This window comes from Sceloporus occidentalis, unplaced genomic scaffold (genome assembly GCF_023333645.1).
Source record: "Sceloporus occidentalis isolate IW3139 unplaced genomic scaffold, rSceOcc1.0.p SCAF_8, whole genome shotgun sequence".
In the NCBI taxonomy this organism is placed as follows: Eukaryota; Metazoa; Chordata; class Lepidosauria; order Squamata; family Phrynosomatidae; genus Sceloporus; species Sceloporus occidentalis.
Window position 1 is genome coordinate 30,265,918 of NW_028316988.1, and position 26,627 is coordinate 30,292,544.

Sequence of the window (26,627 nt, forward strand, 5' to 3'; positions counted from 1 at the left end):
TGTAGCCCCGCTCCCCGCCTCCCAAGCGCATGCGCAATAATAGTGTCTCCCCCACTCTAGCGTTCTCCAGCGCGCCTCTCACCTATTTCCTTTGCGCATGCGTAAAAAAGAGAAGCTTTTCTCACATTGGTGAAGACAATGGTGCGAAATGCGCACGCGCGTCCGCCAAGCGCGCATGCGCCGTTCAAACCTCTTTGTGGCGCTCGGCAGGCGTTGCAATTGGTGGCCGCGCTCCCCTCGTGTCACGTGATGCCGGCAGTACGGTGCGTGCGCGCGGCCAAAACTAGTGGGATGTAGCCGTTGTTGTTACCGCCGATACGCATTTTGCGGAGTCCTCCGTTTTCTTGGCGGGAGCGGCGAGGGACAGAAGAGGTAAGTCGCGCAACGGAAAGAAAAAAAGGATGCCGGGTAAATAAAGAGTAAGGTTGCATCCACACTGGAGACATAACCCAGTTTGGCACCGCTTTAACTACCCTGGCTCAAGGCTATGGGACTCTGGGAACTGTAGTTCTGTGAGACATATAGCCTTCTCTGTCACAGAGAACTACAATTCCCAGGATTCCCTAGCCCTGATCCAGGGCAGTCAAAGCAGCCTCTTAGTTCTTCTTCCTCTGGGAATGATGTCCTCTTACCCTGAATGCTTTCTTCCGGGTCTTCTGGTCTCCATTAACTCAAAACGACAGAGATGGACCTTTGATGTAAGATCTGGAGGCAGTCTCTTTCCACGACGCAGTTTGCTTTGATCATGATAAGGTCCCAGGGGCCTCTCTGGGTTCGTTCTGGATCGAGGGCAGCGCCATGGAAGAAGGCTGGCTACAAAACTGGGTGGTTCTTTATCAGCATCAGTCTCCTTCGTAGGGCTTAAACAAAACTCCCAAATAGTGGGTTGAAGTCTCTCTTTTCGAAGGGCAGGAAATACAGTTGTTCCTCCACATTCGCCAGGGTTTAGGGGCACAAGACCCCCCTGAATATGGAAGAACCGCAAATAATAAAAACACCATGTTTTTACCTGAGATGACGCCTCTCTAGGAATCTCTAGGTCCTCCAGGGCAACTCTGTGGTCAACATCCAAGTCACATTGACCATAGAGTTGCACTGGAGGAGCTACAAAGGCCTAGTAGAGTGTTCTCTCTAGGAATCTCTAGATCCTCCAGGGCAACTCTGTGGTCAACATCCAAGTCACATTGACCATAGAGTTGCACTGGAGGAGCTACAAAGGCCTAGTAGAGTGTTCTCTCTAGGAATCTCTAGATCCTCCAGGGCAACTCTGTGGTCAACATCCAAGTCACATTGACCATAGAGTTGCACTGGAGGAGCTACAAAGGCCTAGTAGAGTGTTCTCTCTAGGAATCTCTAGATCCTCCAGGGCAACTCTGTGGTCAACATCCAAGTCACATTGACCATAGAGTTGCACTGGAGGAGCTACAAAGGCCTAGTAGAGTGTTCTCTCTAGGAATCTCTAGATCCTCCAGGGCAACTCTGTGGTCAACATCCAAGTCACATTGACCATAGAGTTGCACTGGAGGAGCTACAAAGGCCTAGTAGAGTGTTCTCTCTAGGAATCTCTAGATCCTCCAGGGCAACTCTGTGGTCAACATCCAAGTCACATTGACCATAGAGTTGCACTGGAGGAGCTACAAAGGCCTAGTAGAGTGTTCTCTCTAGGAATCTCTAGATCCTCCAGGGCAACTCTATGGTCAACATCCAAGTCACATTGACCATAGAGATGCACTGGAGGACCTACAAAGGCCTAGTAGAGTATCCTCTCTAGGAATCATCTCTAGGTCTTTTGAAGCAACCTATAGTCAAAATTGACCATAGAGTTGCACTGGAGGACCTAGATATTAACAAATAACAGCCAGATAACAGTCACACAATGACTGGGAACATATTAATGAAATCTGTGAATAACCAAAGCCACAAATAATAATAATAATAATAATTTGTTTTATTTATATACCGCTATTCCAAAGATCATAGCGGTGAACAGCAAGTAAGCTAATTAGCAAGTAAGCTAATTTGCCCCAACAGTCTGGGTACTCATTTTAGCGACCTCGGAAGGATGCAAGCCTGAGTCGAGCTTGGGCCCTTTTGCTGGTCTTGAACTCGCAACCTTGTGGTTTCGAGTGAATGGCTGCAGTACAGGCATTTAACCACTGCGCCACCAGGGCTCCTGGAGGGATGAGCGTTTATTAAATGCAAAATTAATTCAGAGAGGCTAGACCAGAGGCGGTGAACATATTTTCCTTCAGATTGGGCTGGACTATACTTCCTCTGCACCCCACTGTTGGCCCGGTTGTATGGGGCTGAGGGACATTGGGGTCTAACAAGATATAGGGCCAGAGTGGGATAATGGTTTAGACTGGGACACTGGGAGACCAGAGTTCGAATCCCGGCTTGGCCATGGAAACCCACTGGGTGACCTTGGGTAAGTCACACACTCTCAGCCTCAGAGGTTGGCCATGGCAAATCCGCTCTGAAGAAACTTGCCAAGAACACTCTGATACATTTGCATTAGGGCCGCTGTAAGTCAGAAACAGCTTGAAGGCACACAACAACAAAGGCCCCATACACAGAAGCCAAAATAAAGCTGCTTTGGGTCACTTTGGAGGTATGCTGTTTCAATGATGCATGTGTCCTAAGAGGCTGGAAGCCATGCCAAAGCCATGGTCCAGTCCTAAGGACTAGAACACAGATTTGGCACACCTTCCGGACTCTTAGGACGCATGCATCACTGAAACAGCATACCTCCAAAGTGACCCAAAGCAGCTTTATTTTGGCCTGTCTGTATGGGGCCAATGTTATAAAGGGCCATAGGTTCACTAAGACTGCATTACTGCTTAGAAACGCCTACTTGTGAATAACCATGCTTTATGGATGCTCAGGTTGTCTCATTGAGTTAAAGTGCTGTTTAACATACCCAGTGTGCATAGTTAGGAGTGGAATCGTTCTGGAACAAAACAGCAACCATTTCTTCAGCCTTTCGAAATCCAGAAGCATTTTTGAAATCCAGAAGCCACCACACAGGCTGGAAGGAATATTAGAAAAATGTTAGGTTGTCTATAGTAACCCTTGTCTATTTTGTTGTATTTTAAAGGTTGTGTTTTAAGCTACGCCAAGAAGGTTTGTCGACAGGCAGCTTTAAATGGGACCAACAATTAAGGACAAAATCCAGTTGTTAGACTCAACCCGAGTAGATTCACTGAATGAATGAAACCCATGTGCAGTGGTCCCTCCACATTTGCTGGGATTAGGGGTGAAGGGCCCCCGTGGATGTGGGAAAACTGCAAATTACCTAAGAGAACACCTCTCTAGGAGTCTTCAGGTCCTCCAGTGCAACTCTATGGTCAACATCTGCCGGATGTGGATCATAGACTCATGCTGGAGGACCTATGAATGCCTAGGGAAGTGTTTTCTCTAGGAACGTCTAGGTTCTCCATTGCAACTCTATAGTCAGTTTCTGGCAGAGTTGCTCTGGAGGACCTAGAGATTCCTAGAGAACATAGGAATCAAATTCACAAATAATCAAATCCACAAAAGTCCAAGCCACAAATGTGGAGGGCCAACTGTAAGTGTTTTATTAACAATAAACACTTGAGTTTAGACTTACCATAAATGCGATGTAAGGCACCCCAATTTTCACTGCTCTTTCCCCAGATATGTCCTAGAAGGTGCCTCAGCCTTCAAATGAAATGTTTCAGGAGGTATGAAGCCGCTCTTTATTGGGGGACCAGGAAAAAAATCTGCCTTGCCCAAGTTCTTGGCATATATGTACTCTTTTTATAATGGTCTGTCCATTTTACTGAGCCTGCCAGAAAGTTTTATTTGAGATCTTTAGAGGAGGCCTTATCGTGTATATTTATGTATAATGCACAGCGTTCGCATCATGATACAAGCAATAGGTCTGTTGTGTGTGTCTCAACACTTGTGAAGTTAGGTTGGTGGATACAGGTAACAGGCCTTTCTGTCTAGCTGCATCAGCTGTGGAAATCCCAACCCAAGGAGGAAAGGCTGGCACCATCCCTTTCAACCTTCCTATGGACAGCCAAAACAGTGCTGTTCCACATGACATTTAATATTTGAAAATGCTGGATTGCTTTTAGGAGTAAATACACAGGGGAAAAAGACATCTGAATGATGTAATGTTATGTCACTTTCAACCATTTTTGTGGGTCAGTAGTGACGATAATGCCTTCAGAACCATGACATACTGATAGATATAGATATGTATGTATCCATACACACACATGAGAAGCAGTGCATCTTACTAATAATGTCTGCTCTCGATTCTTCATGAGCTCTTTGGTTTGCCTAGTTCTTATATAAGCATTTCAGGAGGGGAGGAGTGGTTGTTGCCTGTCGCAGCACAACCAACCAATAACCATGTGGCACCTGAAAAGACTACGAAATGAAATGCAGAAAGCACAAACCCTGACACAAACTCTGTATTGTCTACTCTTGGCAGCATCACTGCACAGCCTCAGAACATCAGCCGTGGCATCCGAGGCGTTTGTTCACTTCACTCATCTCCCAGTGTGATATAAGGAGTCTTCTGTCAGCTCTACCCTTTTGCTAAATGCCACATGGGCATTTAGTACGGAAATCTGACGTGGCAGAATAAGTGGGAAAATGCTTTCCCTGACATAAAAGTTACTGTTGTGGAGTGATAATTGTCCTGCAGTATTAGGCTCTGCATATCACAAGTGGATTGTAATCCACTGAAGCTCATGCTAAAATAAATGTATTAGTCTTCAAGGTGCCACAAATACTCCTTGTCACATGTTATTAACAGTGGTGGTTTAAAAAATTATGTTTGCTGGGATTAGCATAGTGGTTGATGCTCTGGACTTGTGGGATCTGGGTTCAAGTTCCCACTAAGACATGAAGGTCACTGTGCATCCTAAGCATATAAATTCTCCCCTGTTCCATGTCTTCTCTTTCTGCCTTTTCTGTCTCATAGGATTGTTGTAAAGCGAAATTGGGGAGAGGATGAAGAATATGGGCTTGAGTTCACTGGAACAAATGTTAAATACACAGATAATACTGGTGATAACACAGAGATGTCGGTATTAATTAAGCTTGTCTCTTGTTATTTCTTTATGATTCAGATAAGAGTATTCTTGATCAACTTCACAGAGTTGGAAGGGACCTCAAGGGCCATCCAGTCCAACCCTCTGCCATGTAATAGTTCCAGGTACCCCGTCAAATGGACATCAAGCCTCTGTTTAAAGACCTCCAAAGAAGGAGACTCCACCAGTCTCTGAGCAAGCGTCTTCCACTGTCAAACAGCTCTTAAGACATCCTCCCTAATGTTGAGGTGAAATCTCTTTTCTCTGTAGTTTGAATCCATTACTCTGTGTCCTGTTCTCTGGAGCTACAAAAACAAGCTTGCTTCATCGTCAACATGATGTTGTTTCAGATATTTAAACAGGGCTATCATATCACCTCTTAACCATCTCCAGGCTAAACATATACAGCTCCCTAAGGCATGGTTTCCAGACCCTTCAAGATTTTGGTCATCCTTCTCTGGATGCTTCAGCTTGCCAACATCCTTTTTGAACTGTGGAGCCCAGAACTAGACACAGTTTTCCAGGTGAGGCCTGACCAAACAGAATAGAGTGGTGCTATTACTTCCCTTGATCTAGACTATATTTTTATTGATGCAGCATAGAATCGCATTGGCTTTTTTAGCTGCTGCATCACCCTGTTGACTCATGTTCAACTTGTGGTCTAGTAAGACTCCTAGATCCCTTTCACATGTCATCTTATTAAACCATGTATCCCATATCCTATGCATTTCATTTTTTATTCATCCAAATCATTGATAAAGATGTTGAATAGCACTGATAACTTTAATCAGATAGAAGCAGCTCCTTCTGACACATAAACCTTTGTCCCTGATGTCTTTGCAGTCATAAAGAAATCCTTCATTATGCAAGATGTATATTCTGCTGCCCCAAAAACATCTGAGGGACCGGATGACAAGGAGCTTATATTTTTCAGTGTACTGTGAAGACTTGTCAGGTTGGCTTAGGCTTTTATGTTGGTTCCTTTTTCAGGCAGGATATCAATTGGGAAAATCAGAACCTGGATTGAAATCTGTATTAGCACTTTCCCCCTTCTGGGTGATTGGTTAAGTAAGAACCCATGGTTTAAAAGTCTGGGTGCCCAGGGGGATGGGAATGGGTTTTGAGATCCAAATGGGTGACAGCCGGTCTTTGCTGCAAACCTTCAAAGAAATGTCTGGGTCATTTCCCAGCAGAGAGGGTCCTGTCCTCCTGTAATCTGGTTTAGCTCCTCCTATTTGCTCCTGTAGGCAGGGACAATAAACAAAAGACCTGTCCCTATATAGGGAGGAGCTAGCCCCCCTGAGCCCCAGTCTTGTTCCTGCCTATGCTCCTAGCAGGATGTGTCTCTTCGAGCCAGCAAGGTTTTTCCTTTCTCGAAAGCGGTTTGAGAGTTCTCTTGACCTTCCCTTCTTCTCCTCTATCCTGCCTTCCCCCCTTCTTTGGTGGTGGCTATGGCAGAGGACCCCAAGAGCACTGGCTAAGGGTCATCCTTAGCTCAGGCTTCCCTAGCTCAGGGTCTGCCAGCTCAACAGAGGGAGCTGGCTTCAGAGGGAGACCCATTGGGATGGGTTTGCTGTTGCTCTGCAGCTTCTTCACTACTGCCACTCCAGTCCTTTTATTCTCTTCGTTTCTCTTGCTGCCTTGGGAGCATGAAGAAGAACTTAACATGGCAAGGGCTCCCAGGATTGGAGAAAGGTCTTGGCTTTGCCAATGACTCTCCCTCTCCTCCAAGCTGCCCCCTCTCATGGTGGGAGCACAAGAGATTTCTGCAAACAGCATTGCAGCACATGGGAGCCGTGGGAACAGATGGTGAGGGGTTTCACCTCCATGTCTCTGTTTCTCCACATCACCTCTGCCCAGCCTGTTTAAGGCCAGGGATCAGTGAGGAAACTGGCCAGAAGTCATGGAAATTTCCCTCCTCAGCATCTCTGCCCAGCCAGAGTTCAGAGGACAGGCCAGCCAAAGCCATGACAAAGGATTTCTCTGCATCACCTCTGCCCAGCCTGTTTAAGGCCAGGGATCAGTGAGGAAACTGGCTGGAAGTTATGGAAACTTCCCTTCTCAACATTGCTGCTCAGTCCATTCGGGGCCAGAGTACAGGAGACAGGCCAGCCAAAAGCCATGGCAAGGGTTTTCTCTGCATCACCTCTGCACAGCCTGAAACAGGGCCAAGGTCAGAGAGGCAAGCCAGCCAGAAGACACAGGAGAAGGGTGAGTACCAGGGGCCCTCTCTCTCCAGCCACCAAATAACCTTTGCCAGATCTAATGCCCTCTCTCGGGGCAGGCATTGCCATGAGGCCTCTGCCATGGCCATTGCAGGCACTATGCCTAGCATAAGGTTTGGGACTCTGCCAGGAGGGCAGATGGGGGCATAAACCCTTGGTTTCCCCCTTCCTTCCCATCTCTGGCCCCAATGGCACCCAGGACCCCATAGGTGTGGGGGATCCTTTTGCAGACTGGGAAACACATGGTGGTGTTGCCAGGGCTCCTGCACTTTCCTTTTGAATTCTTATAATGAGATGGTGTGTAAGGAGGCAGAGGACTCCTCCTCTATGTGGTACAGCCGCATGGCTGTAAATGAAGCTGGACTTGGACCAGCAGGAACTGAAGCTTCCAACTCTAAAAAGGTCTTTTTGGCTGCCACAGAGCATCCCACAAAAAAGCACAAAATGGCCTCATGTCCTCCCCAGAGAGAGCATGGCCTCTGCCACCCACTTCTAAACAGGGGCTGGAGGGCCATCTTATCGGGTATGCTTTGATTGAGAGTTCCTGCAGGGCAGAATGGGGTTGGACTGGATGGCCCTTTGGGTCTCTTCCAACCCAAGAATTCTATGAGAGAGCACATGGATACAAATCCTCCTGTGTTCCCTTCCCAAAAATTACAATAAAAAGGGGAAAGCCACTTGTGGATAACATGGGTGGAGAGTTCCCTTCATTCCCAATTGTGTTTGGCTGCCCCAAACTATGGCAGCGGGCCTCTCCTTTCCATCAGAGATTATCCTTGTCAGCACACAGACATGCCTCAGGTAAATGTAGAGCCATGTCTTACAGCAGCCCCTCTTCCCTTCCCAGCTACTTATGCAAGTTGGAAGGGAGCTGAGGACCAAGCCATCTTCTATAATGCAGCCAGGTTACTATAAAGCCTGCCTGAGATTAAAAGGGCTAAGCTTCTAAACCCCATCTTGAAGTTGGGGCTGTTTTTAAACATAAATAAAACAAAATGCCCTGTGAATATCAGGGCTACACTACAGGCCATATGCAGCTATCTACCCATGATTAGCCATGGTCTTCAGTCACTGCTAATCCAGGAGCAGTTTCCTCAGTGCCTGGAAGAAGCTACTGCCCAGGCAGCCCTCCTTGATGGGGCAAATAAAGGAGGGGCGAGCCCCCCCATAGCAACAGGTTTGTGGGCTCCGATTTACAAGGGATACTGGTTAACTTTTTCTGGTGTACATTTTATTACTGTTAACCCATGAAGTTTGAGTTGTGCTGTTTCTGCTCACCCACTCTCCTTTTTCCAGGCCAGAGAAGATACCTGGAAACTAATTCAACAAGGGAAGGGGCTAGTCATAAGCCAACATGATGATTTTTCTTCCTTCCTCATGGGCATCCATCTCTGTCTCCATTAGGGCCAGAGCCTTTTTGCCTTAGCTGGAACAGCCTAAGACATAAGATGATCACATGGTTCTACCTCCTTTGTGCAAACTGTTATTCAGCCATAGCACTTCTCATTAAGAGCAAAAGCTTTAACAATACAGATTCATTTAAATGCTAATAAACAGGCTAACAAGCAAGGAGAAGGCCTCTGGTCACTCAGCAGACCTCTAACGCTTACATGCATTGAGGATCTTTGGTAAAAACATCTCATATGAGATGATAGATATATTGGATTAAGGTGACCAACCAAGTTCCACTTTATTGGCAAAAGGGTTATGTTCCCGTTATAAAACACAGGGAACCTCAGTCAGCTAGCCTCAGGAGAGGTGGCTCCCCTTGCCTTGCCTTCCCTTCCTTCATAGGAGAGATGTCTGTTAAAGGGAAGAAACTAAAAAATACAGTTTCTTCCATGAGATGGTTCTCACTAATACAGGGGGTTAAGAAAAATTATATAAAAACAAACAAACAGACAAACAGACTCCTCTCCATGGGGAGAGAATCTCCCCTTCCTCCAGGTGTGTTTTAAAACAATATAATCAGGTTTTTCTGCTAAGGGGTTGCTTCAGATCCCATTCAGACATCCTGCACAGCCCTGAAGAGTCTGCCACAAAAATCACAATTACCTCTTACCTTGGCTAGATAGTTTACATTTTAAATAAGAATGCCTGCTGATGGGCTTGCCATTCAGCTGTTGCCTGGTTTGGAAGACCCATTGTAACTAGGTATGCATATGATGAGTTGGGCTCAAGGCCATGAAGGTTCATGCTGCCAATCTCTTTCTTTTAGTGGTCTCAGGGTGCTACAAGATTCCTTTTCATATTGTTGGGCATGCTTTGATTGTGATTTCCTGCATATTGTTATAGGTTAGCTGCTGTGTGGGGGAGTGTCTAATCTGGGTTTCATGCCAAGGTCTGGCCCAAACAACACCATTGTTCACTGCCTTCTGAGGCTGGGAAAATGGACTTCCTAGTGCCTGTGCCTTGTTTTTCTGCTAGCACAGCTTGTTTTATATATATATTCCTTGTTTTCTCTGCCATAACAGTTTCATACCTGAGAAAAATGTCATTTTTGTCTAGCGTTTGTGCTTTGCACAGAATCTCCTTTTAACTGCATAGCCTAAAACAAAGACTCATTCTTTGCTCATTCTGTCCTTATTCTTTGCTCCAAGCTGCTTATAACTGGATATAAACTATGGTTGCATCCGTGCTGTAAAAATAATCCGGTTTGACACTGCTCCACTCTGGGACCACCACAAGCTACAATTCCCAGAATTTCATAGCATTGAGCCAGGCCACTTAAAACAGTGTCAAACTGGATTATTTTTGCAGTGTGGATGCAGTTTATGTTGCTCTCTGATGGGACTGACAGTTCAGGATCGTCCCAGGCCCAACCTGAGATGGCCCCTGGTGATGTTATTGAGTGCTGTGCATTAACTACCAACCACAATTGCTCACAGCTTGTCTTTCAAACAGACACACAACATATTTTCCTGCTCAGACATTAAGAGTGAAATCTTAGCAAAAGGGGCTAGTCCTACAGCGAGGTGATATGATACTTATGGAGACATGATGAGCAACCGTTAGTCTAGCCTTGATTCTATTCAGAAAGTGGATACAAAGCAGAGTGGAAGGTGAGCCCTGGTCCTACAGCAACTGGAAGTTTCCCTCGGGAGAGTATTTCGGTTTCTCCTTCCTAGATCTGCTTGCCTTTGAATGATCCCCAGTTTGTATCAAAGACCAAGAGAAAGCTTCCTGACTTGTTGCCCTTTACCTGCCTATGCACACATTTTACTGACTGTGCTAAGCTGGCCTATGTTTTAAGACAGACATGGCGACTATACTTAAATTGTTTTTTGTTTGCAGGTTAGGAAGCCCGTCAGAGCCAAGTCAAAATGGCAACCAAAAGGATTACTCAGGAGACATTCAATGAAGTGGTTCAGGAGAATATGATGGAGTTTGGCATGGATCCCGAAGAGGCTGTAACTGAAGCCGTCCAGCAATTTGAATCTCAAGGTATGACCTGCTGAATGGGACTTTTAATTCATCTCTCCCTAAATCCATCTGTAATCAATAGAATGTACATACGTTTTGATTTTCTAAATTGTTACTGATTCAGTGGAACTGTTCTATGAGGGACTGAGGTCACAGAAGGCTACCATTGTAGAAAATTATATAAGGCTTCACAAGCTTATTATTAAAATTCCATAATAAATTTTATTTATTTATGGTATTTATACTCCGCTCTTCAGCCCTAAAGGCTCTTAATCTTTTAGAAATCCTTCAGGGTCAGAGATTTGGCAGTTGGAGACGATATGGCCACATAGAATATATGAATCATAAAATCTTTATCAAGTTGGATGGGACTACAAAGGCCATCTGATCCAACTCCCTGCAATGCTGGAACATGTCTTCCTTACCCTTATCCTAAAAGCTTGGTTTGCTTCTCTTTCTTTCTTTTTTCCCCCTATTCTATTTCAACCTTCCTCTAAGAAACACAGAGTGGCTCATATAAGGTTTTCCTTCCACCGCTTTTTATCCTTATGTCAGTACTGTGAACTAGGCCAGTCTGAGAGAGAGAGAGAGACTGTCACAAATCTCATGCAAGGGATTTCCATGGCAAAGCAGTCATTTGAATCCTGATTTCCCAGACTTTGAGTCCAGCCCTCAAAAAACCACTTCACCATGCTGGCTCTTTTGTAGGATTAAAAGGTGTCCTTTTTTAAAAACATATTAGTAGCCAGAGGCCCAGTTTAAAAAGGCTCCACAGTTCAGTGAATGTTCTGATTCTTTAGGTTGGCATGATGATGATGATGATGATGATGATGATGATGATGTGTGCCTTCAAGTCATTTCTGACTTATGGTGGCCCTAAAGTGACCCTATCATGGAGTTTTCTTGGCAGATTTTGTTCCAAGAGGGTTTGCTTTGCCTTCCTCTGAGGCTGAGATGGTGTGACTTGCCCAAGGTCCCCCAGTGGACTTCCATGGCTGAGTGGGGTTTCAAACCCTGTTCTCCAGAGTTGTATTCCAATGCTCAAACCACACTGGTTCTCTCTTGATAAAAGATGATATGTACATAGATAGGATTGTGACCCTGGTCAGAGTTTGGACCACTTTCCTGGTGTTACTTCTCACATTAGTTGTTTTCCAAATCCTTGGCCCATTGGAATCCTGCAATATAGAAGGGAAAGGTCTCGACCATAAACATAGAAACCTCAAAAGATATGGGAAGAAACCCACCAAAAATGTTATGGAATACAGTAGCAATTAATAATGAAATTTTTTTTGCATTCATTCTCATTTATTTACGTTGGTTGTAAATAGTATTTTCATTATTGATCACTACTATAGTCCATAACATTTGTGGTGTTTCTGTATTTGTGGTGGTCTCTTTTGGTTTGTTAAACATTGGATTGAAGACCGTAGTGTGGGACAAGGAAGGTAGCTAGAAAGAAAACAAGGAGCTAAGAGCTCCAGATGGGGCTGTCTCCAAGATGGTTGTGTAATACCACGTTCTCTGTTCCACAATTATTTTGTTCTTCCTGTTAATGGCATTATCCCTTGCCTTTCCTCCAGTGATGCTGAAGGCACCATATCTTAACTCTGCTTCTACTTTACGTTTACAACATCCCTGAAAAGCAGGTCAGGCTAAATGTGTGGACTTGGCCCAAGGCTTCTCAATGAGTTATGTCACTGAGTAGAATCATAGAATCGTAGAGTTGGAAGAGACCACTAGGGCCATCCAGTCCAACCCCCTGCCATGCAGGAAATCCAAATCAAAGCATCCCTGACAGATGGCCATCCAGCCTCTGTTTAAAGACCTCCAAGGAAGGAGACTCTATCACCTTCCGAGGGAGTGCATTCCACTGTCGAACAGCCCTTACTGTCAGGAAGTTCCTCCTAATGTTCAAGTGGAATCTCTTTTCCTGTAGCTTGCATCCATTGTTCCGGGTCCTGTTCTCTGGAGCAGCAGAAAACAAGCTTGCTCCCTCCTCAATATGACATCCTTTCAAATATTTAAACAGGGCTATCATATCACCTCTTAACCTTCTTTTCTCCAGGCTAAACATCCCCAGCTCCCTAAGTCGTTCCTCATAGGGCATGGTTTCCAGACCCTTCACCATTTTTGTCGCCCTCCTTTGGACACGCTCCAGTTTCTCAATGTCCTTTTTGAATTGTGGCGCCCAGAACTGGACACAATATTCTAGGTGGGGCCTGACCAAAGCAGAATACAGTGGCACTATTACTTCTCTTGATCTAGACACTATACTTCTATTGATGCAGCCTAAAATAGCATTGGCCTTTTTAGCTGCCGCATCACACTATTCACTCATGTTCAACTTGTGGTCTACTTGGACTCCTAGATCCCTTTCACACGTAGTTTCATTCAGCCAGGTGTCACCCATCCTATATCTGTGCATTTTATTTTTCCGCCCTAAGTGCAATACCTTACATTTCTCTGTGTTGAATTTCATTTTGTTAGCTTTGGCCCAGCTTTCTAGTCTATTCAGGTCATTTTGAATCTTGATCCTGTCGTCTGGGGTATTAGCTATTCTCCCTAATTTGGTGTCATCTGCAAATTTGATAAGTATGCTCTCAATTCTGTCATCCAGGTCATTGATAAAGATGTTGAATAACACTGGGCCCAGGACAGAGCCCTGTGGGACCCCACTGGTCACTTCTCTCCAGGATGAAAAGGAGCCATTGTTGAGCACCCTTTGGGTGTGTGTGTGTGTGCGCGCACACACACACACACACACACACATATATATTCTTTCCACTTAACTTCCGTGTGTGTGTGTGTGTGTATAGACATATAGACATAGACACTTAAATGCCATGTGTATGTGTGAGTACAGACACATATACATATATACAAATAATTCTTTCCATTGTACACAGATACACACACACAATTCTTTCCACTAAACTGCTATGTATGCGTGATTGTGGGTGATTTCCACTAAACTGCCTTGTGTATGTTGATCCTGTCTTCTGGGGCATTAGCTATTCCCCCTAATTTGGTGTCATCTGCAAATCTGATAAGTATGCTTCCAATTCTGTCATCCAGGTCATTGATAAAGATGTTGAATAGCACTGGGCCCAGGACAGAGCCCTGTGGGACCCCACTGGTCACTTCTCTCCAGGATGAAAAGGAGCCATTGTTGAGCACCCTTTGCGTTCGGCCGGTCAACCAGTTACAAATCCATGTAACAGTTACCTTGTCTAGCCCACATAGGAACACAAAGCTGGATTTTATTTTATTTTATTTATTTTATTTATTTATGGGATTTATATCCTGCCTTTCTCCCAAAATGGGATTCAAGGTGGTTTGCAATAATTTAAAAAGACAAAACTAAAACATCAGTTACAAAAGTTTGTAAAAAACAATTAAATAATACTAATATTAAAACATAAGTTAAAACTACCACTACAGTGCACTGACACTGTGTTTGTGTACCTGTTTCTGGGTCTGTGGGGTCAGCTATAATTGACTACTGCAAATACAACCACCAACTTAAGTCCCAGTATATATTTTAAACCATGCAAGTTATATATTAAATTTGACACATGCAGTACTCCAAAAGTTCTGTGCACCCAATGCAGTGCCAGTCCTCAGGCCCGTTCTGCCTGTGCTGCTCAATTGTCTTGCAACATTTGGGTGCAAATCTTAAAACCCTAAATACAGAAATACAAAACGGAAGCAAATGTAATACAGTGTGCCCATGTTATACGCGGGCGTGCTATACACGATTTGATCATATGTGCGGGGGCGCAAGGGGTGGTGTGTCCTATTCAGATGAATGGGGTGCACGCCTATGGCCTCCCGTGCCGCCGCACGCACAAGGCGGAATTTGCCTTATGCGGAGGGGGCGCGAAATGGATCCCTGCGTAAGGCGAGGTTCCACTGTATAGAAATTACTCTACAAAGAATTTACTCTTTTGTTCTCTTGTAAAGGCAGAACTGGAAATCCCGTATTCTTATTCCAGGTGAAAAAGGGCTGACCCTCTCCAGCTCCAGGTCTCTTTCCTCTTGTTGTGAACTCCACTAACAAGTCCAGCCTTTACCACCACCACCAGTTAGGCCAAACCAGTACTCATAAGGGATATATATGGGTGGAGGGGGTGAGCAAAGGAGGTTTAAGCTGGAGACACTGAATATGAAGCTCCTGAGTTTCTCTCTCTCTTTTTTTTCCCCCCAGGGGTAGATTTGAGCAGCATAGTAAAGGTAGCACCAAACCCCACCACTGAGAATGGTCCAGAACAGAAACATGCCATTTTACAGGTAAGGGTGCCATCGAGAAAAAGATGAAAGTGGTACTTTTGAAAAGGATCTTAATAGACCAAAAGCTAAATATGAGCCAACAGTGTGATACAGCAGCTAAAGAAGTCAATGTGATTCTTAGCCGCGACAACAGGAGTATAGTGTCTTGATCGAGCAAAGTAATAGTACCATTTATTCTGCTTTGGTCAGACTTCCCTTGAATTCCTGTTTTTAAGTCCTTTAATTGTCTTTTACCTTCTGTATTAACAGTTTATTCATTCTGTTTGTGCTTTTAAAATGTACACCACCTTGGATTCTATGTTGGGGGTAAAGCAGTATATTAATTCATTAAAATATTTCCAATAGAAAGAAGGTGGAGAGAGAGGGGTACCCCACATCCCGGCAAACTTAAAGCAGATTTTCACGGCAAGGAGAAGGAACCAGAACCAGGGTTCCTGCACTCATCCTTGTTTTTTTCTACCCTTTCCCTAGACTCTGGACTGCCTCCAGAAAGCTGTTATTGATGCTGACTCGGGAAAGATGGATCAGCTGCTGGTCAGTTTCGCCAAACAGTGCCGAAAGGAGCTGGCGATCCGTTACCTGGCAGGGCAGAAAGGCGCCTACCCTGCAATGCTGGCTGCCTGCCGCTTGGCCTCTGAGGACCGCTGCTCCCTGCTTAAGGCCCTCCATGCCCTCTCAGTGCTCCTAGATGGCCAGCCAGACCTCTTCGATGCCTCTGGGCAAGAGCTGGTGCTGCGGGTACTCCAGGAGAGCCACAATGATCCTGATCTGACCCTGGCCGGGGTCCGTTGCATTCGGCATGCCTGCCTCAAGCACGAGCAAAACCGGCAGGACCTGGTGAAAAGTGGCATCCTCTCACTTCTGACCGGAGCAATTGTCCGTCATGGCGACCGGGCCGACGTGGTCCGCGAGGCCTGCTTGGGCCTCCGCATCATGACCTTTGACGATGACATCCGAGTGCCCTTTGGCCATGCCCATGACCATGCCAAGATGATTGTGGTGGAGCACAACGGCCTGAGGATCCTGATAGAAGCTGCCAAAGGTAAAAAGTGTTCTCGCTTCCCTATTCACTTCTTTGTGAAAGCATTTCTACCTTAGTAAGGCAGGAAGACTCTTTTCCATTTACAGCATGAGTGGCCACACTCTGGAGCCCAGATGGCTGCAGCATCATGTCGCAGGTGCCATTTTAGAGGAAAGAAAGAGAGAATTTGGCACTTCAGCCACCTTTTAAACCAAGGGTAGGGCAAATGTGGAAGGCTGCAGGTAGCATTAGACAACCCAACCACATCCATTCTAGCAAAAAAAAAAAAAAAAAAAAGAGAACTCCCCCTCATACCCTCTGGGGGACATGGGGGCATTCTCACCATGTTTGGGGGCATTCCAGGGCCATTTTAGGTTTAGGATAAGCCCTTTTTTACCATCAGAAGGTAAGCACTTTCCAAAAAGGCCTGCCTGGGCCTAATTAGGAAATGGACATATAGCAGGTAAGAACCAGCGTTCCTATTTCAAACACAATTAAAATAATTACATTTAAACAAATAGGTTATATAGAGTATAAAATCATTACAAGCTATGCAAAATTCTTCCTTGCCAAAAGAAGCCATCCTGAAAGTAATTGCACACTAAAAGGCTGCTAGAAAATGAGTGCTGTTTTGGTTCAACTAGTGGTTGTTGGGTTTTTTTTAAATTGAAGAACAAAGCTTTGGGCGAAAACGTTTTTGGCAGGGTGATACCCACTTGATGCCCACCCTGATTTACAGAGAATGGGTTTGTTTGAAGTTTGTTTGTTTGATTTATAACCCATGCTTCTCCCAATCCAGGAAACAAGTTAGTTTTAGTTAGTGTTACAACAAACTAAAACAAAGTGTGGCTAAAAGGTTAACAGTGCCCAACAAAAAGCCCTTCTACCATCTGTTAAACCATCTATTTCTTTTTTCCTCCTCTCAATCTCTCTCTTTCTCTGTCCCTCAGCCTTCACTGATGACTGCAGCGTTCTGAGTGAGGTCTGTGCCACTCTGGCTCGCCTGTCTGTCCAGAATGAGTTTTGCCAGGATATTGTGGACCTTGGAGGCCTAAACTTCATTGTAGCGCTCTTGGCTGACTGCATCGATCACCAGGTATTAGGAACATACATAACACCAGGTCAGATTTATTTTGTAAATTTAACCTGATCTCTTCTATGTGCAATGAGAGCAGGTTCCTGGACTCTCCAACAGAGAAGAGTCTTCTCCATCACCTGCTAGTTGGTCCTTCTAGGTCCACCACGGACCTAGAAGGACCAAGTAGCAGGTGATGGAGAAGTCCCTTCTCTGTTGGAGAGTCACACTTCAGAGCATAAAGGTCCACATCCAGTCCTGTCTGAGTGCACTCTAGAGTTCCAGTGAACCATCCCAAATTTTGGATGATTGGAAATGATACCCCATGAGTAGTAGTGCCTACTAGGTCTATGGCGGGGGGTGCTGTTTTGGGGTGGGCATCTGAAGTAAGACCACTTTGCGGAGCATTTTAACTTTTGCTCTGCCTTCTTTCACTGAAAAACATGTTTTTGGCCAAAAAAAATATTGAAAGATGACAGGGTTGTAGGGTAAGTCAGGATCCAAAGGGCTACATTGGACCTTCTTCACCATAGGCCTAACATCTCCAAACCCTTTCCTACTTGAGACACCAAGGAGTAAGTGTAGGGCATTCTGGATGCTCTGAACATTGAACTTCCCACGTACTATCTAATTTCTAGTCCTTATTGTTCCAGATAAAAAGCTGGTTCAGCTAGGTTTCCATCTTTTACTAAAACTATATACTATATTACTTCTCTTATTCTTGCAAATAAGCTAGTAACATGGGCTAGACAATGCAACTGTTAGGTAGATTTGTAAGTAGTTGACTGGCCAAATGCAAAGGGTGCTCTGCAATAGTTTTTCATCTTGGAGAGAAGTAACCAATGGGATGCCACAGGTCCTTGTCCCAGTGCTATTCAACATCTTTATCAAACAAACAAACAGCGTCATTTATCTACCATTTCATACTGAACTAACTGTCTAAGCGGTTTACAACTGTAAGCTAATCAATGACTTGGATGAAAGAATAGAGGGCCTGCTTATCAAATTTGCAGATAACCCCAAATTTGGAGGCGTAGCTAATACCTCAGAGAACAGGATCAGAATTCAAAATGACCTTAACAGATTCAAAAACGGCCAAAACTAAAAAAATGAATTTCAACAGGGAGAAATGTAGGATGTAGGATACTACATAAAAATGAAATGCATAGACATAGTATGAGGGACACCTGGATTGACAATAGTACATGAGAAAAGTATCTAGGGCCTGTTACAGACTGCCAAAATAAAGCTGCTTCGGGTCTCTTTGGAGGTATGCTGTTTAAATGATGCATGGGTCCTAAGAGTCCGGAGGTCGCGCCAAAGCCACACTCCATTCCTAAGCACTGGAGTGCAGCTTTGGTGCAGCTTCCGGATTCTTAGGGTGCATGCATCATTTAAACAGCATACCTCCAAAGAGACCTGAAGCAGCTTTATTTTGGCAGTCTGTAACAGGCCTAAGAGTGTTAGTGGACCACAAACTGAACATGAATCAGCAATGTGATGCTGCAGCTAGAAAAGCCAATGCAATCCTAGGCCGCATCAATAGGAGTGTAGTGTCTAGATCGAGGGAAGATCAAACTTCTGGAAAGGAGATTCCACCTAAACATTAGGAAGAACTTCCAAACAGTAAGAGCTGTTCAGCAGTTAAATAATAGATAGCCTTAGAATTTGGAGTCTCCTTCTTTGGAGGCTTCTAAACAGATGGCTGGATGGCCATCTGTTGGGCATGCTTTGATTGTGTTTTCTTACAGGAGAGGGAAGGTTGGACTGAATGGCCCTTGGGGTCTCTTCCAATTCTATGATTTTATGAATCTGCATCTGACCCAATATTCTCTACTCTGACTGGCAGTGGCTGTCCAAGATCTCAGGCAGAGAAGAGGTCTATTACCATCTGCTTGGTACTGGGTTGAACCTGATTTCCTATCATTTGGATGTGATTGCACACCTTTAGTTGCTCACATCAATAGGAGGTGAAGAGCCCTGAAGCTAGAGCAAACTGAGTGCAAAATTCTTTTCACATAGAATTGCCAACCAGCTTCCTGAGATGCAGAAATGCAACTGCACCTTCAAGTCTCTCATTCATCAGTAACTGCCTCTGACACAGGATACCAGTAGCAAACTCCCTGAATTTATCCAATTCCCCTCTTGTGCCAATCAGTTTGGTAGCAGCTCTATGTTCTTTAAAGTCTTCTTGAATATGGATAAGTGTGCAATTTTGAAATAATGGGCTAACTATTTGCTCAGACTATTTGTTCATCAGTTCCAATTTTCAGTTTTGAAAGGCAGCAGAATCTTAGTTGTTTTCTTACATCTGCAGCCCTTAATTGGAAAAAACCCTAACACCCTCTTTCAAAAAGCTCACCTATTAGCATTATTTTGGAAAGACTTTGTTGCTTGTTGCTCACAATCAGAATGACTCTGACCCATTTTGACCCCCTCCGTTTGCTGCCCGCGAACGGGTGAGAGATGCGGATTCGAAGTCTGAGAAAATGGAGGGACAACTTTTAAAATAATTCCTCGTGGAAATATGTATTATTTTGTAAAATATTTATACCCTGCCCTATATCTGAAGTATCTGATATATTTAAATGTCTCAATGTCAGCAGCCATCTCTTAAGGGTAAGATTGTTGCCAAAAGATAACAAAGGAAAACGTTAATTTAAAGGTTTGCTTTGAAATTATGGAGCGCCTGAGGATGTCTTTGTAATTACCTTTAAATTGTGGATTTCAGGACTTAGTGAAGCAGGTTCTGAGTGCCATCCGGGCCATTGCGGGCAACGATGATGTGAAAGACGCCATTGTCAATGCTGGTGGGACTGACCTCATTGTGCTGGCCATGAGCCGCCATCTTGGAAGCCCTCAGGTACATCATGAGATGGGGACAGGGTCACACAAAGTGATGGCTTAGCTGGAGTGGTTCTGAATCCTTTATGCACTATCTGCTCCTGACAATGACTGCCCTCCAGGGTGCCACCTCAGTGCTACAGCCCTCTTTGTTTTCATTGACAGTTTACTCCTGTTAGTTCTGTAGGATCAGTTTCCCCTCTTTTCTGTCCAGGATGTCTTCTCGTCTAATGAGTCTCAAGTGTGTAGCTGCAGTGTACTGACTATCTCCTCCAGGAGGGTCGCCAGTATGCATTTGTCTACAGAGTCTTGGTGTGTAGCTACAGTGCACTGACCTTCTCCTCCAGGAGGACCACTAGTTTGCACTTGTAGTCTGAGGTTTTCTGGCAAGAAGACAAACATGGCACAGACATTGCAGCAGACAATGACAGATCCTTGTTCTCTATCCCTGCAGGGTTTTCTTCCCTGCTCCTCTTTCAGACTGTAATAGCTCTTACTGATCTGACTGCATGCACTGTAAGGTGTATATCGCTTGCTCTTAGAGACTGAGTTCCAAAGACCAAGTTATATTTGAAGGGATATCATACTGAAGATGGAGAATAGGACCCAGAGAAATAGATTCAAACTACAGGAAAAGAGATTTCATCTCGGCATTAGGAAATTTCCTGAGAGCAAGAGCTGATGGACACTGGAAGATGCTGCTGCCTTGGAGGTGCAGTCTCCTTTTTCTGTAAGTTTTTAAACAGAGGCTGGATGGGCAGCTGTTGTGGGTCTTTTGATATTCCTTTATGGCAGAACGGCGACTGGATGGCCCTTAATGTCTCATCCAGTTCTATGATTCTCTGTAGAGCTAGTAGTTGTTAACTCTCTTCCTAAGCAAGTCAGTGACTCTATGAAACCCTATCCCTTTAACTATGTGTACAGGGAAAGTACACTGCCCAAAACAAACAACTTCCCCGCACAGGAAACACTGTCAAATAGTCAAGGATGAACCCCAAACACAGCTCAACTTCTGCTCTTTTCTCAGAGATATCCTGGACCTGAGCCACACAGAGCTTTATAGGTCTTAACCAGCACTTTGCATTACCCAACCTCCCAGTGGATTCACCAGCCAAGCTGACAGGAAGCCACCACTGGATGGTGAAAATGATTTATTATGAAGCTTTGTACAAGAAGAACATAACCAGAGCCAGCTGGCTGGTGTGTGAGGGAGATGGAGATTGTGGTCCAAGATATATCTGGGGAGGATGCCAGGCATAAGAGATGCGGTATCCATATTTTTCTGTTCAAAGGATTTTTGCTATCCTCTAGCGAAAGCACCTGTATCCTACATTCCAGTACTAGGAAGCAGTTGCGCCAAAATTTCAGTTCTTCTATTTTTTTACTGTCTGACTCTGACTACTTCATAAATTGCAAATGTATTAATATTAATATTGGTAATCATTTAAATTATTATTAACGTATTTCGATTAGTAATTACAAATTTACTGTCATAAAATTGTAACACAAGCATTTCATCACCACCGTGTGAATCATTTAGCAACTTAGACAGATGGAACATAAAATGTATTTGTTTGAGTGCAATTTCTGGACAGGCAAACTTTCCTTAATTCTTATGAAAGTAAAATATGCAACTCACTAGGCATGTAATATAAGCTTTTAATTTTAAGCTGGAATCTGTACATTTCTACTAACTCTGACTCCGATTCCACCTGAAATTGCTTCTGACTCCCAACTCCCCGTCCCAGCTCCTTTCCTCATGGTGTCCCTTTTCCCTCCTAGGTGTGTGAGCAGAGTTGTGCAGCGTTGTGCATGCTGGCCTTGCGTAAGCCAGAAAACTGTCGGGTCATCATGGAAGGTGGTGGGGCCTTGGCAGCACTCCAGGCCATGAAGACTCACCCCAGGGAGGTCGGCGTGCAGGTACCGCGATATCTTTTGCTGTCAAGAAATGGCAGTGCTGTCCTCTTCTTCTCCATTACCTCTAAGCACCAAAGTGACTTCTAATGGAAAAGATGTCAAGGTCCTTTTGGGGACAACCCTTATCCCTAAGGTCCACTCTGGTCATTTATGGCAGGGCCTTTAGTGTGGTTACACCTACTGCATGGAAAGTCAGACATTAGACAAAATGGATGCATTTTCTTTCTTTTACTTTTGCTTTCTCATTGTGTCTTTATTTTTCACCTCTTTTGCCTCTCCCCAGATTAACAGGCTGCTGCAAACGGCAGCTAGCACAGACCTGAAGCGATTCCCTTGTGCCAGATGTCTGAAATTGGGTTGAGAGCAGCTTTTAGCAGTGCAGTTTGCACAGTAAAAAAAACGACCCACCCCTCTTATGCTAGACAGTTCCATGAGAAAACAGTAGCAGTCTGTTTGTGGTCTAACTACAGCCCACCCTCCCCAACCTCAGGCTTGCCATTCATGGATTTAAGCATTCGTGGATGGCAAGCCCCGTTGACCCTAATGAGATAATGTGCATGTGGCTGTGTTAGAGAGGCCGTGCATCCGCAGCTATTGAAAACCACGGGGCTTGATGTCCTGCAGTTTTTTTCATCCACGGGGTGGTGGTGGAGTCCGGAATGGAACTCCCATGGATACTAGGGGCCAACTGTAAAAGCATGAATGGGCCATACTTACCTGGCAGGGGAAACACCATGATCACAAATGGGCCACTGCAGTGGGACCCTCAGGGGACTGCACAGGCAGCCCAGAATAAAAAAAGGAGATGAACAAAAAACAGAAAATGATCTGACATCCACTTTGGGTTTTTTTAAAGGGGGTATTTTTTTGATGTTAAGCAACACTTGAGAATCCTGCAATCTGATGAAAAGGTGACTAACTGTTCTTTGTGATTCAGCCTTTTTTTCAGTTCTGAAAAATAAAAAAGACAGACTAGGGAAAGAGGAGTTCAAAGCTACAAAAATTGTAGTCACATTTTACCCACCACTGTTTTAAATAGAATCACCAGAGTGAAAACTGTAGTGGGCTCCTATACCTTTAATGCTTGTGCAGAAGAGGGAATTTCACCAGGGGTTGCTTACCATGTAACCAAGTAACAAGTGATACTGGTTGAAATTCCCTCTCTTACACAATCAGGTGCTGTCTCCAGTTTTTAATCTGGCAGCCTAGTTGTAAAAGCCCATCTAAGACTTGCTTCAACAAAACAGAAGTGAATAGCATGCTTTTTCACAACCTAATTGTTGTTCTCTTTCCTTCTCCTTCCATCCAGAAACAGGCTTGCATGCTGATCCGTAACCTTGTGGCCCACACCCAGGATTTTTCCCAACTCATCTTGGAGATGGGAGCTGAGAACTTGATCACGGAGGCCCAGGCGGCTCACCGGGACTGTGATGATGTGGCCAAAGCTGCCTTGAGGGACCTTGGCTGCAAGGTGGAACTTCAGGAACTATGGACGGGCCAGAAGGGAGGCCTGGCACGTTAAAGGACATCAGAACAGTCAAGTTGGCAGTGCCTGTAGACTTCCAGGGTGGGTGGGTGGTTGTGGGAAGCATGGATCAGAATATATCCACACCAAACAGTCTAAAAGTAGGAAAGAGTGTGTTCTGAATGGCCTCCCGCCTCCTGGAAAGACATATGACTGACTTGTTATGCAGACACGGTTGCTTTGCTGTATAGCCAAAGCCCAAGCTCTCTCCTTCACCATAATTTATAGTCTCTTGCACTTTGCTTACAGGCTAAAGCAGTGGTTCCCAAATTCCAGTTTTTAGGTGTCTCGGACTACAGCTCCCTGAACATCAGCCAAGGTTGCCGAGGCTTCTGTAGCTGAAGTCAAAAATACCTGGAGGAGGGCTAGAGTTTGAGAACCACCGCGCTCAAGTCGTCCTTGTTTGTGCTGTGAGTCCTTGTAGGTTCTTTGAACAGGCCCTGGTTGCCAAACAGGGTATGGTAGGAGTACCGTTGTTGCCCTGGTAGACCCATGCGTGCCATACATTGTAAAAGCTGTGTACGACTTTATTTCAGTTACTCCGCAAAAAATGTGTGTTGGTGGGGTCTCGGAAAGAGTTTAGGGTTTCCACAATTAAAATTGGAGAGGGTTCCTATACCTTTTAGGTCCCTCTTCTACACAATCATTAAAGGTACAGAAGACCTCTCCAGTTCGCACTCTGGCAATCCTGAAAGAAATTAATGGGCCTCCCATGGCACTCATGTTCCCATGAAAAGTTTTCTTGCCAGCGCTAGGCCTCTGCTCCTGTGGCAACTAATCCTGCTTACTGTTAATAGTGTTTGCTCTTGTGCCCGCTGGCCCCTTTTCACTCTTTGCTGTTCTTCAGATGTTCCCTTGTGTTATCATGTCATTTAAAAGAAACTGCATGTCTCTGGGTTGTTTTTATGCATGAACCCCTGCCCCTCTCTTTGGTCTTGTGACTGTTGTCCCACAACCATGGCCATTAAGATTGCCTGACTACAAACTGGAACAGCAATTTGATAGTGGAACAGACTGCCTTGAAGAATGAAGGAGAGGCATTTTTGGACATCTTTAAGCAGAGGTTGGAAGGACATCTTTCAGGAGTGCTTTAGCTGTGGATTCCTGTATGGCAGGGGGTTAGAGCCCCGTATAACTTTAAGGTGCTATGGAAAGGGCTCCTTTCCCCTTAATGGTTGTGTAGAAGAGGGAAATTCAGCAAGTGTTGCTTGTTGTGCAACCAGGGAACAAGCAACAGAAATTCCCTCTTCTACACAACCAGTAACGCCTTCTCCAGTTTTTACTCTGTATCTATTTCAAGTCCATCAGAAGAGGTGTAAGATGGTCACCTCCACTTCCTAGCCCAAGACAGTGAAAGCAAAGACCACCACCCCTTGTTCTTGGACTCCAAACCCTATCTGCCACAACTAGCATGGCCCATGGTTTAGGACAGACCTGTGCTGTCAGCTGCAAAGGAGCTACAGTAGTGAAAGAGGACTGCGTGGCTTCATGGTGTGCTTCCAGTGAAACTTCCATCATCCCTAGTTGGTGTTGTTGTGCGCCTTCAAGTCATTTCCAACTTGTGGGGACTCTATCATGGTTTTCTTGGCAGTATATGTTCAGAGGAGGTTTGCTCTGAGAGAGAGTGGGATTTGCTCATGGTCATCCATGGGTTTCCATGGCTGAGAGGGAATTCGAATCTTAGTCTCCCAGAGCCCTAGTCTGTGCTTGAACCACTAAACCATACTGGCTCTCCCACCATTTCTTAACATTGAGGATTGTTCTGAAAGTATACAAGGCAACCAGTCTTTTTGGAGCTAAATTGCTTTAAGCCTTAGAAAACACCCACTACTCTTGACTTCCATTATCTATCCCTGTTGAAATTCATTTTGTTAGTTTTGGCTCAGCTTTCTAATCTCTTATGGTTATTTTGAATTCAGATGCTATCTTCTGGAGTATTAGCACATGGCATGCTCTGTTTTTTAACCCACCCTTCTCCGTGGAGGAGAAGGATGTCCAGCTATTAATGTCAAACTAAGATTCAGGTACCAGTGTGGTTATCTTTTCTGGGTGTGATGTTTGGAGACGGACTTGTAATGAACGAAAAACAGGTGTGCAGTTCTATTAAAGACATTGTAAGCCAAGTATGGCGAACTTCTTTCAGGGAGTTGCATTCCATTTTGGAGCAATTTTTTGAGAGCCAGGTTTAAATTAACAAACAACACTTTCTGAAATGTTCCAAGCGTTAGGGCAGGATCTGGATTTTCATTCTGAAAACCCTAATTTCTTCAGAGGAGTTTTGCCTTTGCCTTCCTATGAAACTGAGAGTAATTTGCCCAGGGTTACCCAGTGGCTTTCCATTGCTGAGCAGGGATTCGAACTTTGTTCTCCCAGTCCTAGTTCAGTATTCAAACCACTGGACCCCACTGGTTCTCTCCAAGGGATTACCACCAGTAAATAAATCTTAGGAGAGGCATTTCAGGCTACCAGAAATGGGGAAAAGGTTGTACAAAAATTGGGAACCACCTGTTGGTAGTGACATATGGACATATATTTGTTCCAGGGGCTGCGGCGATCCACCTTGTTTTAACAATTTAAGCTTTTTGCCAGTTGATGAATCAGCTAAATTAGAAGTGAGGGGGTTTGATTTTGTGAGGAGGAGAATTAAAGAAAGCCATCTAGTTCAACAATGGAGGAAATCTATGGACATTAAATGGGTTGAAAAACCTTTCTGGAACCAGAAGCATCCGTTCATAGACAGTCATAGCAGTGTGTCATAGCAGTCAGGGTTTTAAAAGTGGGATTAAATACTGCTGCCCAGCTTATGCCCCCCTTCGAGTCACTTTAAACTGTTTTAACTTCTCAGATCATGCAGCCTTCTGGATCCCGTTGGACTGCAAATCCCATCAGCACTAGCCAATCTAGGTGATGGTGAAGGATAGTGGGAGTTATAGTCCAGTCCCATCTGGAAGTCCACACGTTCCCCACCCCAGTGCTAACCAAATAATCTATCTGTCATTTGTTGTCAACTATGCTGGCTGAGGATGATGAGGATTGTAGTGGGGTAAGGCCTGGGTTTTTATCCTAATCACTAGTCATTAAAACATCCAAGACAGTTTTCTTGCATAGTGGGGCTTCAAATCCATCTTGAAACTGGCACTGTGGATGTTTCTAGACAGGAGAGGATGAGATATATGGCTGCTTTGGGTAACTGAACAGACCTGGACTGGCATGTACCGTACACTCTCCCCCTCCA

At 44.7% G+C, this 26,627-nt stretch overlaps 2 protein-coding genes across 5 annotated transcripts in view; one reads left to right on the forward strand and one right to left on the reverse strand.

Annotated features, from left to right (window-relative positions):
* Positions 1–146, reverse strand: part of SUGP2 (SURP and G-patch domain containing 2) — a 31,680-nt gene extending 31,534 nt beyond the window's left edge. Inside the window, exon 1 of the mRNA XM_089535850.1 lies at positions 83–146. Coding sequence (XP_089391976.1) covers positions 83–99 — 17 coding nt within the window. The 5' untranslated portion in view covers positions 100–146. The remainder of the gene's footprint in view (positions 1–82) is intronic.
* LOC149308497 (armadillo repeat-containing protein 6-like) lies at positions 107–25,515 on the forward strand. 4 transcript variants are annotated; one of them, XM_089535856.1, is made up of 9 exons: positions 107–372; positions 5,109–5,317; positions 10,589–10,738; positions 14,928–15,010; positions 15,482–16,052; positions 16,982–17,127; positions 19,838–19,969; positions 21,733–21,870; positions 23,177–25,515. In XM_089535856.1, the coding sequence occupies exons 3-9, from the start codon at positions 10,618–10,620 to the stop codon at positions 23,387–23,389; spliced, it is 1,404 nt and encodes a 467-aa protein (XP_089391982.1). In that variant the 5' UTR covers positions 107–372; positions 5,109–5,317; positions 10,589–10,617; the 3' UTR covers positions 23,390–25,515. The 4 variants fall into 4 exon arrangements, with proteins under 4 accessions (XP_089391982.1, XP_089391981.1, XP_089391983.1 ...); XM_089535855.1 differs by lacking the exon at positions 5,109–5,317 and having other exon boundaries at positions 108–372; XM_089535857.1 differs by lacking the exons at positions 107–372; positions 5,109–5,317 and adding an exon at positions 6,004–6,024.
* Positions 25,516–26,627: the final 1,112 nt, after the last annotated feature.

Excerpts from the sequence above, each read along its gene's own strand:
- LOC149308497 (XM_089535856.1), top strand. The coding sequence starts at position 10,618 with ATGGCAACCAAAAGGATTACTCAGGAGACATTCAATGAAGTGGTTCAG. Across the intron at positions 19,970-21,732 it reads GCCATCTTGGAAGCCCTCAG|GTGTGTGAGCAGAGTTGTGC; the intron begins GTACATCATGAG and ends TTTCCCTCCTAG. Across the intron at positions 21,871-23,176 it reads CCAGGGAGGTCGGCGTGCAG|AAACAGGCTTGCATGCTGAT; the intron begins GTACCGCGATAT and ends CCTTCCATCCAG.